Below are 11146 nucleotides of genomic sequence, written 5' to 3'. Positions count from 1 at the left end.
ACTTTCTGAATGGTTCCATTAAGACCACCCAAACTTAATATGGGGAAGTGTGGTAGGCAGAATAATGGCCACTATGATGGCCACATCCTAATCCCCAGATCCTTGAGTATATTGAGTTACATGGCAAAGTGGAATGGAGGTTGCTAATCAGATAGGGAAATTATCCTGGACTAAGTGGGTGGGCCCAACGTAAGAGTCCTTGAAGTGGAAGCAGGAGGCAGAAGAATCAGTGTCAGTGATGGGATGCGATAAAAACAACCTGCTGACGCTGGCTGTGAGTCAAGGAATGTGGGGTGGAAAAGGAAGGCAATTCTTGGAGATGAGTGTGGGAAGGATGCTGGGAAAAATAAACATGAGCTGTCCCATTCAATACTTATAAAAATGTACACACAGTTATAGTTAGATAGTGCTATGAATATAAATATAGATATATGTATATCTATATATACATATATACATGAAAATCGGAAGAATGAACTGGTAAACAGCTGGATTTTCTTCCCTGCATTGTAGGTAATTTTTTTTCTTTTGCTTACCTGGATTTTTTTTCCTATATAATAAAAGGCTAATACGCAAATAGACTGAAACAACTGGAACAACTGAACAACTGAACAGTCACTATGACGTGTGCTGACCACCAGGGGCCATGTGTGGAACATGGTGGGCATTGGCCATGGCAGGATGGTGGAGCAGGTGAGTGGGGCACCAGACCAAGGTGGGGTGCCAGTCACTGTCATCGGGGCAAGACTCTGGTGGTTACTGAAAATTCTTTGCTCCCATGTGCTGCAGTCCCGCCTGGCGCTGTGCCTGCTGCGGCGCTGGAGCCGCCATTCACACTGACTACCAGCGCCGGCCCCACTTGCACCCACAGCTGGCACCAGAGCCGCTGCTTACACCTGCTGCTGGTGCCTGGCACTGTTTCCGATCACTTGACACCATCAGCAGGTGTGAGCAGTGGCTGCCAGCCCTGATTGCCCCTGAGGGCTTCTCCACCTCCCCCTGCTCCTGAGGGGTGATCGGGGCAGCAGCTGCTGCTTGCACCCACTGATGGCACCAGCTCCACTTGCACATGCTGCTGGCGCCGGCCTCAATCACTCCATCTGTCAGGGAGTGCGAGTGGGGCTGGAGCCATCAGCACATGGGAGTGGCAGCGGCAGGAGTGGGGCTGCAGGTAGAGGGGACAGGGGCCCACAACAGGAGGCGCTGGGCAGGGGCGTAGAGGATGGGCTGAGACCCGTCCCTGTGCCTACCACAGCCTCTCGGCCCATAGTTCCTTTCAAGGTGCACGAATTCGTGCACTGGGCGCCTAGTTATTTATATAATAAAGAAACAAAGGATTTAAAAAGCAACTACTTTTTCCAAGAGTCCTTTGTTACTTTCCTGACATGACTTTGCCCTTCCCACTATGACCACAGCCAGTGGGGAAACAGAAAATGAAATTGGACTTCCTTTTCTTTCATGACAGCGGAGATTTTTGGTCATGCCTGGTCTGGCCCCAACTTCCTCCTCTGCTTGGAAGTTATGGCATCTCCGGTGTGTCCAGGAGAACTGCCCACATCTCTGGTTACAAAGCATGACTGAGCACTTGTCTCCTGCTCCGTCCTGTCTCCTTCCAGGCCGTCAGGACAGGGCCAGGTGGAGCACCAGAGGGCTGCACGGGAGAGGTGCTCATGCTCAGTGAACACCAGCAGATGGAAAATAGCATGTGACGCACTCTTTCTCTGCAAGTGGGAAATGAAACTCTGTACGGGACTTTTATATCCATTGCCTCTGAAATCCCACAGGACCCACAGCCCAGGATTCTGGTTGCTTCATGTTTAACTTCCTCCTGCTGGATCAGCCTTTTGTCCAGTGATCAGTAGAATACCTATTTGAGGCCTCCATGTCTATCAGGTGGGTAAATGCTCCCCAACCCCAGCCCCTTCTTCTACAGGGGGTGCCAGCATGTTGAAGCTCTGGATCCTTTCCTGGGACCACTGAGAGGGCATGTGAATGTGCCATTAATGGCTCATGCTACCAACCAGCAAAGATTTGGGAAAAGTCAACTTTTTTGGCAGAGAAGGGAGGGGCCAGATGCTCCCAAGTTGTGTTGTGTGTCCGCTTCTCTCTTAAATGCCTCAGGAGGAGACCTGGACCCCAAAGGCTCCTTCTACCACAGTCTTGAGTAACTTAGATTCTTTCCCACCCCCCAGGCCCTGAACTGTGAATGTAGGGCCAGGAGCCAGGAGCAGAAGGGCTGAGTTGACTCTAGGGTTAGACTGGGTGCCAAGCATGAGAGTCCAGGAGCAGAACATTCTAACCACTGAACCAAGGCTCTGCAGCTAGATAGCAGCCTGTAGAAAATGGGTATAGTTATAACTGCGCAGAGACAGGCAGTGAGTTAGCGTGAGGCCTTCAGTTTGTGCGATTAACTAAAGTCAAAGGTTAGAACAGATAGAAGTCCTGGAAGCTACAGACAGAATGTGGGCAGAGAGGAGATGAAAGAGGATGAATCCCACCATCCTTGTGACCCAGCTTCCTTCTCAGCACTTGGGAAATGTGGTGTGGAGTTTCCTCATTCAGTCAGAGAAGCAGCTCCAGTCTGAGGCCTAGGCAGCCAGAGAGAGAAAGAGCAGCGAGGGGCCTGTAAGAACCATGGGCTGGCCAGATAAGGCTGAGCAGGGAGGTCAGATCTTCTCAATTATCCCCTGAAAGTGTAGTCGCTCTTTCCTTCCCGCTGCTCATTTAGCTTCCAACCCCGGTCCCTGACACCACTTTGCCATCTGGCTCCACTTGCTCAGCCTCAACAAGGCTGGGCTAGCTTTCTAGTCCTTTGGCCAGAGTTGTTTTACACTTTGGGTAAGGTGTCAATCACCCTTCATTCATGCCTTTGCTGTGGTAATGAATGAGAATTTCCGAAGGCAGTGGGAAGAAGCAGTAACTTCTGGAAGACAGATCCCAGTCCACAGACTGTAGGTTTCAGACTTGAGAAATAATCAGCCATCAATTCTTCCATTCATTTGTTTTTCAAGTACCCATCATTGATAAGTACATAATCAATGGATGGGTACATCCATCCACCTACCTATTCATCCATTCCACCCATTCATCCATGTAATTATCTGGACTGACTTCCTTTTCTCCCCCCCCCTACCACCCCCCCCTGCCCTTTCCCTTCACCTCTTCATCTTTTTCCTACCTTCTAAGAAATATTTGTTTAGAAACTGTTATGTATGAGGTTTCTCAGATTTGGCAGACTTCTTCAAAAGATGAGAAGCTTCCATTTGATAAAGGAATACTGTATTATCTAAGATGCCTTAATAGAAATTAGAATATTTTATCACAATGGTTTTCTTACTGGTCTCTCTGCTTCCAGGATTTTCACACCGTAATCTACCATATTTTCTGGCGTATAAAACGACTTTTTAACCCAGGAAAGTCTTCTATATGCCCAGTCGTCTTATACGCTGGAAAATACGGTATGTGTCTCACCATGATCAGAGTAATCGTTTTACAATGTTCCCGTCCTTGTCTCTCTCTCCTGCCTGAACTCCTTCATTGGCTCCATATCACCCTAAGTCAGAGTCCAAGCTTCTTAGCATAATCCATAAGGATCTTCATGATCTGACCCTAGGCGTCTCTTTAGCCTCGCACCCTCCCTGCTCCTGTCATATACTTTACACTCCAACACCACCAAACTGCTTACAGTTGGCCAGACATTCCATGCTGTTTTATGCCCCTATACTTTTAAATATGCCAATCCCTCTACCTGGAACTTTTTACCTTTACTCCATTCTCTGTACTTCCTTTCAATCGTGCATATGCTTCTATTGTTATAATCATTACCCTGTATTGTAAATTATTTGCTTGGGTCTGTCTTTCCTTCCAGACTATGAAGTGCTTGAGTGCAAATACTCTGAGTTACTCATCTTTGTGGCTCAGCCCTAGTACAGTGCCTGGTACTTAGAAGGCAGTCAATATGTATTTGTGGGATGAATGGACGGGTGGATAAATGATGGATGAGGGGATTAAAGAAGTAGGATAGCCTGGGGACAAGATGGTTAAGGTATCCAAGTAACAGAGCCCCCGACCCACTAAAGAAGGAGACAAATAACCTCTTCCTGGAATTTCAGACCTTTGAGGAAAGCCCGGAACTGTGACATAGACCAGGCAAGGTGTCTAAGTCAGGAATGGGGAACTTGGGGATTACCTGATGATCCTTTGTGGGACTCACTTCCCTTTTCTTCCAGACAAAAGTTCCTTGGTGAGAGAGCTGGCCAGAAGCACCTGTGCTCCAGGGGTAAGACTGCAGGATGAAGGCTGCAGAGAGTGAGATCCCAGATGCTCACTTCACTGTAGATAAACAGAACATCTCCCTCTGGCCCCGAGGCAAGCACCAGTCCCTGCTCAGAACCTGCTCAGTGCTCTCTGCCTAAACCCGAGTTTGCTGGCCCTTTAACAAATGTTGTCTTCTTCTTCCAACAGAGCCTCCTCCCAAGATGGGTTCGTCTCCAGTTCTGAGGAAACCTTGCACAGTCCGTGCTGCCTTCGTCATCCTGACGCTGGTCCTGCTCGCCTCTGTCGTGCTGCAGGCCATTCTCTGTAAGTCCTCTGGCTTCATCATGTGAGCCAGCTCCTCCAGGGCCAGTCAGCTTCCACAACATCCAGCCCTCTCTTTCCTGCTCTCCAGGGGTCTCTCCCGCCGATGGCTTTTTCATTTGTCTCGTTTTATTTGCCTCTTTCCTTGTGCATTCACAGGGTCCCTGTCCTCAATAAAATGAACTGCTGTTCTTTCTTTTCCAATTCGGGGGAGATTTTTCTGAATGGGATCAGCACTTGCATGCTTGTGCTCAAAGATATACTCTTTGCCTTCACCTACTTCTTTATCCCATGTCATTTTTCTCCTCCTTCTCTGAGCTCTATGTCCCTTCGATCCAGAGAGAGCCTTGTGGGAAGTTCCCAACAGTGAGTAAGATGTTTCCAACTCCACAAGGGTTGGAATTCCAACTGTATCCTCAACCCCAGCTGACTAGATGGATAACTTGACCAAGAAGCCAACAAATCTCCAGGATTCTTCCCCTCCCCAGGACCCCTTTGTGCTCTCTTCATTCTGTTCCCATGAAGATCATGTCAAGGGAGCCTTCCTACTTCTTCATTAGATGTGTGACTTATCTTACTTCTTCTCCCAGCTGAGGCCCATGGCTTCTGCAACTGGCAGAGCCTTCATCTTCCATCAGGAAGCAGGGGAAGAGGACATCTGTCTTCTCCTTTTAAGGCTTTGGGACGTATTTGATCTTAGACTTAGAGCCTCTGAGCAGAGTCTCTTCTGCTTGGAGTCCTCTTGGCTTACTTTTGTGGGGTTTTTAAAGAAATATATTTTATTAGTTTCAGGGAGGAAGGGAGAGGGAGAGAGAGAGATGGAAACATCAGTGATGAGAGAGAATCATCAATCAACTGCCTCCTGCACACCCCACACTGGGGATTGCACTCACAACCTGGGCATATGCCCTGACCAGGAATCGAATTGTGACCTCCTGGTTCATAGGTCGATGCTCAATCACTGAGCCACGCTGGCCAGGCGCTCTTGGTTTACTTTTGGTCTCCTCTCTGGCACCAAACCTGTGACCTAATCAGAGTGTGACAATGGGAGGGATCAGAGAAGGGGATACATTGTTTCATAATTCTCCCTTTCTGTTTTCTCTGGAGAAGTCACTTCCAAGTTAGAAGTGTGCATGGCTGGCTCTTCTCATGGTCACAAAGAGCCTGTGGACAGATGTGGGAGGGGTGGTGCTGCCCTCGCTGATGGCCACTGTAGGAGTCTCTGAAAGGAGAGGCTGGGAATCAGGTGATAGGGCACAGAGGGATGTGGGGAGGGGGCCAAAGGTGTGGTTGAGGGCATTCCTTTACCAAATGTGCTCTGAACACTTAAAGAACATTTAGGACTGGGTTATAATCCCTGGTTCTGTTGCCTGTGAGGTCTTCTAACAGAGAGCCCATGTTTATCAATCTTTGCATTACCCGCAGCTACCACAGTTCCTGGCACATGGTAGGTGCCATCACTTGTTTGTTAAATAACTAGATTAGGAATGAATGTAGGATGAACAACAGCTCCTTGGGTTGAGTCCTTGGGAAACTCGAGCCCATCTCTTCCCTTCCTTTTATCACTCTGGTAACACCCCCACTCCCATCCCTAGGGATCCCTTTGACTGACCCCTTGACTTTCTCAAATCCAGATCCCTGGTTTATGGGCACACTATCGGATGTAAAGACCAATGCCCAGTTGCTGAAAGGTCGTGTGGACAACATCAGCACCCTGAGTTCTGAAATTGAGAGGAATAGAGGCGGCGTGAAGGCAGCTGGCATTCAGGTCCAGATGGTGAATGCTAGCCTGGATCATGTGCATTCTCAGATCCGGAGGCTGGAAACTGATGTGAAGGCAGCCAATGCACAGATCCAGATGTTAACAACAAGTTGGGAGGAAGTCTACAGTTTAAATGCCCAGATTCCAGAATTAAAAAGAGATTTGGATAAAGCCAGCGCATTAAATGTAAAGGTTCGAGGACTCCAGAGCAATTTGGAGAATATCAGCAAGTTACTCAAAAAGCAAAGTAAGTGACTGAGAAAATAATATTGCAAGCTTATCCGTGGCCCATGGGACATTGCTGGTCTCAAGTCTGAGGCCATTGGGGCTGGTGTGTGTGGATGGAAGCAAAAGAGGAACAGGGTAGACTTGGCTGCAAAGCTAAGAAGAGAGGGCTCAGCATTGGGGTTGGGGAGGACTTAGGGGCTTTTCAGGAGAAAAGGAACCAGGACCAACTTGGGCTTCCACACAAAGGCACAGAAGATCGCATTAGGGAGTCTCTGTCCTGGCCCAAACCCAGCTATTTTCTATTGTTTTTTTTACCTAGAGCCCAGGGTCTCAGCCACTTGTGATGGCCAGTGGAGAATTGCTTCTCTCTCATGAGAGACAGATTCTCAATCCATCCTCTCTCACTTCCCCTCTCTGAGCCCAGAGACTCTACTAACCTCAGTCAGACTTTCAGGATCTGAAGGATTGTCCCCAAACACCGACACAAGGACACAAGGACCCTAGAGCCCAGCCCCATTCATTGCTATCTCTGGGATCCCACTTAAGTGTCCCCACCTAGCCAGCACCCAGAGAAACAGGTACACCAGTGTTCACCTTTCACCCTGTTCTCCAGATGACATCCTACAGATGGTTTCTCAAGGCTGGAAGTACTTCAAGGAGAACTTCTATTACTTTTCTCATGTCTCAAAGACCTGGTACAGCGCCCAGCAGTTCTGCGTGTCCAGGAATTCACACCTGACCTCAGTGACCTCAGACAGTGAGCAGGTGAGTGCTGTTTCTACTAGAGGTATATTAGTAGCTGTGTTAGGCAGGATGGGCAAGATTATGCTGCCATGACAAAAATCCCCAAATATCAGTGACCTAACAATGAAGGATTACTTCTCACAGTACATGTCCAACAAGGGCCTACAAGGGGTTTTGCTCATTGTAGTTACTCAAGGAGACTTCATCTCATGTATGTTTCCACAATTGCTGAGGCAAGAAAAGGAAACATGACAAATTGTGTATTTGCCCGGAATTAACACATCTCTACTCACACTGTCATTGTAAAGCAAATTACTTAATATTCCTAGCTTCAAAGAGGGTAAGAAGGGACCATCTTTCTGGATGCCCAGAAAACAGAAATATTTGTAAACAGCATTATTGACACCACAGAACCCAAGAAATCTTCTACCTGGTGAGGCAGGAAAGCAAACCCCTTCCATTTGGAAGGTGTGCTAGTAGTGTAGGTAAGAGCATGGTCCTGGGGTCAGAGTCTAGAGTCCCAATCCTGCCTCTAACTAGTCCCAGATGAAACACAAGTAATAATAGTACTTGCCTCAAACAAACAACAATACTCAAGTAAGTGCATATAAATGTATAGTACCTTGTACATATGAAGTGCTCACTAAATTTAGATAGCATTATTTGGGCCATTCTCCTGGAGTCCCTATTCTGGAGTTTAGCTAATTCTTTCTTGTGTTCTAGCACCTGCTTCCTGAGGGTCAGAAAGGCCCGAGTCCCGAGTCTGTTAGTTGCAGGGCAAAGACAAATAATTAGGAAGATGGACTCTGGGCTCTGAGCAGGGACAGGAAGAAGCTTGAGAAAGGTCAGTATGCAGGTGTGTCTGTGGGTTCAGGGGCTGTCACTGAGGACAGGAGAAGAACACCCAGAGTGACAGGTGCTCTAACTCTGAGTGATGGCAGCATCTCTGCTCATTCTGTCTTCCCTACAGGAGTTTCTGTACAAGACAGCAGGCGGACGTTTCTTCTGGATCGGCCTGACCAAAGCAGGGACTGATGGGGACTGGTACTGGGTGGATGACACTCCATTCAACAAGGTCCAGAGTATGAAGTAAGGCCCCCAGAGCCCTCCTTCCCAGCCTGACTTTTTTTTGGATCAGGGCCAGGGCAGAAGCCTGGGAGAATAGTCCCTCTGACTATAGCGTTTGTGATTCTTCCCTGTCCACTGGTGCCTGGAGCACTGAACCAATATCCAGCTCACTTCTGTCACTAATTGGCCGTGGGGGCGGGGACATATCTGTGGCCTCTCTGTACCCTCTGGGGTTTGGCAGCATGGCTGTTCAGCCAGCTTTGGCAGGGGGCCTGGTCTATGTCTAGGTGTCCTAGTGTGGTTTGTGTAGAGTTATGAGAGAGGTGGGCTGGTTCAGTCCTAATCTGAGATGATGGCAGGCTTAGAGATGGACAGCTCACCGATTCCCTTCCTCACAGGTGTGGGTGCAAAAACTTGTGACATTATCACCTGGGACCAAAGCTTGGATTGAAGTTACTCCTTTCTTCATTGGAAATAGCTTTTCCTTTTTTTTTTTTGTTTTTTTCATTTGATAGGTTCTGGATTCCAGGTGAGCCCAACAATGTTGGGAACAATGAACACTGTGTCAATTTAAAGATGTCCTCACTTCAGTCATGGAATGATGCCTCCTGTGACCATCAGCTCCTTTTCATCTGTAAACGTCACTATATTCCATCAGAACCATGACAGGACTGGCCCCCAAGCTGGCACGTTGAGCCTCAGCGCTTGTCCCAACTCAAGGAAGTGCCACTCGTCCTCCACACTCCAAGGTGACTTTGCACCTTAACTTTCCTTGCTTCAAAAGTGTCCCAAATGCACCTGGAGTCCATCTGCCTTGGCTGGAAGCTCTTCAACCCCATAGAGGCAGCTGGAATGAAAAGATCTTGGGTTAAAATGGGAGGGGATGGTGGAGAAGATTTAGAAATTCAAACTGCCTCATTAGATGGATCAGGACCATAATTTGGGGCACACCCTGGAGTTTTGCCAAGATCTGGGTGCCGCTGCTTTTGGAGTGTTGCTGCTGCTTCCTGGCTGAGCTAGGTAATGTGTGTGCACACCTGCATACCTAGTTATTTTTTGAAAAAAGTATAATGCCTGCAATATGGTGACAAGACTTGAGGGAGGTCAGAGTAGAGGCAGGGAGAGCCGTTGGAAGATAATTGAGTCCCTTCAGAGAAGCCTCACATGAGAGCTGCTTCAGATGCCCACGCAATTCTTCTGCTACTGATAGCCAGCAGTTTTCCAGTGGATCCCCCAAATTCCCAGTTGCCTGCTTAGATGGCCGTGTTCTTTGGGAAGACTCTGCTCTTGGGGATCCTGTCCATGCCATGGCCCCATCATCCTCTTCATCGACATCCTCTGAGGTCTGAACCCCTTCTTCCCTGGGACAGGCTCAACTGGTTCAGATCAGGGGTTGACATGGAGACACGTTTCCTTTAGAGCTGGACCAGCATCGGGTGGTCCTTTCCGTCCCCCTCACTCGGTAAACTCTGAGGCCCTCTGCTCACCATCCTGCACCTCCTCTTTCTTCTGCATTTCCTCGCTTCACATGCAAAGGAAGTGGCCCTCCGTACCTGAAGAGTTCACCTCCAAGCTTCATTGGAATAAAATGCTGCCTGGGTAAAGGCCTCCCTCTGTGTGCATGTTTCATTCCTGGGCGTACAGGTGAATGTGCAGGAAAGGCCATCTGCTTTGCTAGACATGAAGTTCTGGGGTGTCCTCAGGAACCAGTGGGGGTTCAAAATTAACAAGGAGTAGAGATATCCCACAGAATAAGACCAATGCTTATCCCTGGTTTTATCAAAGTGAAGGAGGTCTCCAGTGTCTGTTTCTTTTTTAAAAAATACGTTTTTATTGAGTAAGAGGATGGGAGAGGGAGAGAGAAACATTGATTGGGTACCTCCTGGGAATTGAGTCTGCAGCCTGGGTATGTGCCGTGACCAGGAATCGAACCAGGAACCTTCTGGTGCACAGGACAGCCTTCAACCAACTAAGCCACACCAGCCAGGGTGGTCTGCAGTGTCTTGACTTTCTTGGTGGTCTATCCTCTCAGAAAGTCTTCTATTCTCTGGTTTTACTCTCAAGGGGAAAACTCCTCAGGTTTCCTACTCTTCCCAGAACCATGCTCACAGGAATTGGGTTCAAATCTCAGCCCAGTGGCTGAGGCAGGAATCCAGGCAGCACCAGACAGGAGGGGAGGAGAGTGGAAGCAGGAAGGAGAACAGAGTCCTACAGGGGGGACATATTTCTTCAATGAAATAAGCTGTCTTCCAGGCCATAGACTTCTTGTGATGACCTCACATGGTAGAAGGCCCAGCAAGCATAAAGGCACAAATCCCCTTTATGAGAATACCACCCTCATGTCCTCATCACCTCCCAGAGGCCCCACTTCCTAATGCTACCAAACTGATGGTTAGGATTTCAGCATATGAACTTGGAGGGACAAACACTCAGACCATAGCAGTTACTGTGTGCAGCCCACACTTAAGGATGATGGCATATCTATAGAAATGATATGTAATCTTTCTGTATGGGAGATTTATCTATTTGTCTATTTATTCAAACATTTATTTATATCTATGAATTCATAGATTTTATACTTTGGGTTATAATCCAATACTATATATATATATTTATATATAATATATTTTTTTTTTTTTTTATTGATTTTTTACAGAGAGGAAGGGAGAGGGAGAGAAAGTTAGAAACATTGATGAGAGAGAAACATCGATCAGCTGCCTCCTGCACACTCCCCCACTGGGGATGTGCCCGCAACCAAGGTACATA

At 47.8% G+C, this 11146-nt stretch overlaps 1 protein-coding gene and 1 long non-coding RNA gene across 2 annotated transcripts; one reads left to right on the top strand and one right to left on the bottom strand.

Moving 5' to 3' along the window:
• Positions 1-2376: 2376 nt before the first annotated feature.
• LOC129151834 (uncharacterized) lies at positions 2377-4273 on the bottom strand. The gene is made up of 2 exons (XR_008558506.1): positions 4190-4273; positions 2377-2588 (listed from the first exon to the last, which is right to left on the bottom strand). It is a non-coding gene; the product is annotated as an uncharacterized LOC129151834 (long non-coding RNA).
• On the top strand, positions 4242-9980 carry CD207 (CD207 molecule). Its single transcript, XM_008147489.3, has 6 exons — positions 4242-4368; positions 4465-4581; positions 6213-6587; positions 7182-7333; positions 8283-8401; positions 8896-9980. Exons 1-6 carry the CDS (start codon positions 4293-4295, stop codon positions 9044-9046), a joined length of 990 nt encoding a protein of 329 aa, XP_008145711.2. The 5' UTR covers positions 4242-4292; the 3' UTR covers positions 9047-9980.
• Positions 9981-11146: the final 1166 nt, after the last annotated feature.

The sequence above is a fragment of the Eptesicus fuscus genome, chromosome 16 (assembly GCF_027574615.1).
Source record: "Eptesicus fuscus isolate TK198812 chromosome 16, DD_ASM_mEF_20220401, whole genome shotgun sequence".
Lineage (NCBI taxonomy): Eukaryota > Metazoa > Chordata > Mammalia > Chiroptera > Vespertilionidae > Eptesicus > Eptesicus fuscus.
Note: the sequence above shows the minus strand (reverse complement) of the source record. Positions and strands in the feature narration are given on the sequence as shown.